The sequence below is a fragment of the Diospyros lotus genome, chromosome 11, assembly GCF_014633365.1.
Source record: "Diospyros lotus cultivar Yz01 chromosome 11, ASM1463336v1, whole genome shotgun sequence".
Lineage (NCBI taxonomy): Eukaryota > Viridiplantae > Streptophyta > Magnoliopsida > Ericales > Ebenaceae > Diospyros > Diospyros lotus.
In genome coordinates, this window is record NC_068348.1 from 22,851,279 (window position 1) to 22,855,547 (window position 4,269).

General features: G+C 34.9%; 1 protein-coding gene across 1 annotated transcript; it reads right to left on the reverse strand.

Annotated features, from left to right (window-relative positions):
- Positions 1-1,725: 1,725 nt before the first annotated feature.
- LOC127813326 (uncharacterized) lies at positions 1,726-2,331 on the reverse strand. Its single transcript, XM_052354252.1, has one exon. It carries the CDS (start codon positions 2,212-2,214, stop codon positions 1,903-1,905), a length of 312 nt encoding a protein of 103 aa, XP_052210212.1. The 5' UTR covers positions 2,215-2,331; the 3' UTR covers positions 1,726-1,902.
- Positions 2,332-4,269: the final 1,938 nt, after the last annotated feature.

Consider the following 4,269-nt stretch of genomic DNA (forward strand, 5'->3'; position numbering starts at 1 on the left):
AAAAAATAATTTATAGTTGCCAAAATAGTATTACCAGATCATTCTCGATCTATTGTTTGGATAGGAATTTGTAAGAATATCAATTTTCCAGGATTAGATGAGGTGCCATCCAGAAGAAAAGAAAAATACCGTGGCACTTAAAATTTAAGAAAATGAGCAGATGACTTGCTGCCCACATAACCGTTACCCTAGCTATTGTCTAACTCACAAGTGCCAGGCCAAGTCTTTTTAAGATAAGAGGACTAAAAAGCCCTCAGAAGAAGTGATTTGTGTCAGAACTTAGAAGGTCAGGAAGCATCAACACACTGTCTGGGACAAAACTAGAAACCGTGCGTTAGCCATATGTCATGCTCATGCATTTATATTTTTGGGGTTAAATTCCACGAAGGCACAACGAGGACATGATGCAGGCAGCTATACGACATCATTGACAAGCTCATTAGGCTGCTGGTTCCCTTGGACAATTCAAGGCACAGCACAGTGTGGTTGTTCCCATTTGCGCGCGCAAAAGGAATCAAGGGCTGGCTGGCTTAGCGCCTGGCAATATAAGGATATGATGCAGGCAGGGCTATACGGCATGCTTACTGGGCTAGTTTTCTTAGGCGATTCAAGGCACAGAACACTGCGGTAGTTCCTATTTACGCACATGAGGTGTGAAGGGCTGGCTTAGCACCAGGAAGGGACTGGTTCTAGCTAAGTGCTGCTAGGGGGTATGCATGGAAATTATCTTTTCATCATACATGGTATCTATTCACCAAGTAATAGGAAAAAAAAAACCCCACCTTACAACCTAACAGATTAGCTAAATCACCATACCACCTAACAAAATATAACCCATGGACATTATCAATTGCATCAAACTAACTAATTCACTTTTTGAGATATTTATTCCAAGGCCAGAAACCACTTCAAAGGATAAAAGCACTACTACATCAAAAACTTGATTGTATAAAAGAAAACTCGAACTCCCATGAACACAGGCCTTGCCCCAATCAAGCTTTGCAGGCAGGCTTGGAATATTGCATTTTTCACACAAATAAAGGGTCAGTATTGTCAGAAACTGAAACCCACAACAAAATCATTTTGGGATTCTGAAACTACCTTCCTAATGACCAGTCACTTTAATAACAATTTAACCAGTACTTTATTAACACTAATCAAAAGAGACTAATGAATCTAAAATCCTTCAAGTCAAGCCAATGCAAAAGGCATTTAAACTTTTTCCAAAGTGGCCACATAGGTCAATTCCTCAATCATAACACCAACATTTTAGCTCCACGCCCTAGCAATGCTGAAAGAAAGCCATTGAAAAGCCCATCGACGAGAGGAGCTTTATCCCCTTTGAAACTATTCAACACCTCCACCACTTTTCTCTAACAGGCCTTTTTGTCCTAACGAATCTGACACAAATTCAACACTAGAAGAGATCTGCAACTGTATGATGTTGTCGAACAGAATTTAGCTCCCCCATCAGAATAAAATTAGAACACTAGAAGCAACAGACAGACCTATCTTCCTGCACTTCAATTATACGGATTAAAGCATTTTTCTCTACTTCTTCTCTCCCTTTTAATTATCAATTTCACAGAAATGCGAAGACCAAGATAGTATCGGCGTTAACATTATAAACACAGTTCTAGAGGTCATACATTGATATATATATATGTATGTATGTATGTATATACTCAAGAGAATGGAGAAGCTTGAGGAAGTAATACCGAAAACTAAAAAGAAGACAAGATGTACTAGAACCGAATCGAACCAAAATTACAAATAAAATTAGGAGTTTTCTTTTCAAGTTTCATAAAATTATACAAAGAGCCTTTCCATGGGACTGAAAATCAATCTCGTGGCTTGTCTTACAAGACTTGGAAGGAGGGTTTCTCGGAATCGCATTTGCCATCAGAAGAGCACGCGAAACTGAGGAGCGTCGTCGCCGGTGGCAGGCAGTATCTCCCATCGGCAGGGCTCGAGGTCGTCGGAGACCGGGCAGTAGCCGGCCAGCGTAACCTTGTCGGTCGAGGCGGCCACCGACCCGAACTCGAAGACTGTAACGTCCGCGGCCGGGCGGGGCACCTCGACGGCGCCGTTCATTCCGGGCACCTCGGACGGCAGGGAAGAAGCCTTGGGGTCCGGTTTCGGGGCGGCGAAGGTGGGTTTGGGTCCGGGGGATGGAGCTTCCTTGCTGCCTCTCCACCAAGATAGAAGCCCCATGCCCTGAGAGAGAGAGAGAGAGAGAGAGAGAGAGAGATGAATCAACTTACTGGTCTAGGGTTGCACGAAACACTCCGATATAGTGATGATATTTGAGTTAGGTTTGCGCTTTGTTTGAGCTTTAGCGATGGATAATGAGATATGTGCGTATATATAAATTATGTGTCTTTCTTAAAATTTAAAATGACGTCATCTCTCTCTCTCTCTCTCATTCTTTCTTTTTTCATTAGTTAAATTAGATCAATTGTATATTACTTTTTTATTGTTCATAAAAAAAATAATTATTATTTTTAAAAAAAAATTCAAAATACTTTTCACCTCTTTATCTCATTTATCTTCTGTAATTAAAAAAATAAAAAATAAAAACAAACAATAATATTTATTATAATTTATCGACATTAAAATCTCATATAATAAAGGAAAAAAAATATGTGTTATTTTTTTAAATAATGCCATGGCAATATCCTCTCATGCACCAATTCTCTTTCATCTCTATGATCAACTTTGTTTCTTTTTTTTTTTTTCTTTGCTCGTTTTCACTTATAAAGAATCTTACGATTGAATTCAAAAATTACCAAATGAAAGGAAAAAGAGAAGGAATCTACCCTAACTTCGTTGTTTCTTTTTTGTTCAATTTGTGCATTGAACAAATTTTGTTTGATTTTTCTGTAATTGTAGGTGTTGAACTTGTCACTATACACACACATGTCAGAAGATGATTATTTGAAAACATAATAGAAGATGGGTTATGGGACTTGATAATGGAATGGAAATGAGAGAAAATAGGCAAGAGATGAGAGTTTAAATACGATGATAAAATAGTTTATTTATGTAATAAATTAATAGTATGGATGTTTAGTATTTTTTTTAATATGTAAGAGATATTCCTATCTATTGTCAAAATTAAAGGTTTTTGATGTAATTTAACTTTTTTATTTAAATAAATAATAAATAATTTTCTTTTTTATTTACTCAAAAGCATTAGATGGTTAAGGTTTTGAAGCTAAATTATTAAGTAGGCATACCCTTATAAATAATTAATGTATTTACTTTCTTTGATAGAAATCAAAAAGTCTCATCTCGCTAATTATACTCTTAATTTTTTTTTTCAAAAAAGTAAAGAAAAAGAAACCTTTGTAAATAAATCTCACTCAACTCTTATATTAATATGTAGTGTTGTCCCATATCATATTGTAAGTTTAATAAAGCCAATTTGATGCTCATTTTCTTAGTGCTCACTGCACACACCAAGCATCTAAGTTACTATAAATAATTTGATAACATTATTAACTCTTTGCCACTAAATTTTTCTTTTTTTTTAAGATTGTCGACTGGTTAAAATAAACTATAACATGTTTTCAAAATAAAGTCAATCAATTTTAGTGCATATCTTCTAAATTAATGTTTCATAATTAAACAATCAATTGCTTTCTAAACTTAAAAAAATTATTGACTACTTTTTCAAATTTCAAAATAAAAGGTCGACTGCCTATTGAAACTATCGACAATTTATGTTCAAAAAATTACTAATGGCTAGTTTCCTATAGATTGTCTTCTTGCTATTTTTGTTCTTCAACGGCCAAAAATCTGTAAGGATATTCAAGACTATAGTCATTTTGAAGATCAAATGAACTCATTAAAAGGAAAGGCTTGCACATTTTAAAGAAGAGACCTTCATTGTTTCAATTTGTTATTTTTCAAGCCTTGTTATTATCCTATAAAATCATTTTAGCCTTGTTGTGTTGAGATTCTTATGTCAAGTGTTGTATTTTCTATTATTCTTTGTAAGAGTTTCCTAAAAGGAAGTGTTAGCAAGCTAACGATTGTATTGGACTGTAGTTTGTAGTTCTGTTTTTATTTAGTGGATTTGAAAATCTCTAACTTGATGATAAAGTGGATGTAGGCTGGAAAAAGGCCAAACCACGATAAATTATTTGTATCTCTTATGTATTTAATCTTTCTAAGCATTACATCGCACTTTCATTAAAACTCTTTTGCATAAAATCATATGTTGCTTATCATTCTGAAATTAATTTTTAAAATCATCCAAATTTT

Coding starts and splice junctions, on each gene's coding strand:
- LOC127813326 (XM_052354252.1), bottom strand. CDS start 2,214: ATGGGGCTTCTATCTTGGTGGAGAGGCAGCAAGGAAGCTCCATCCCCC.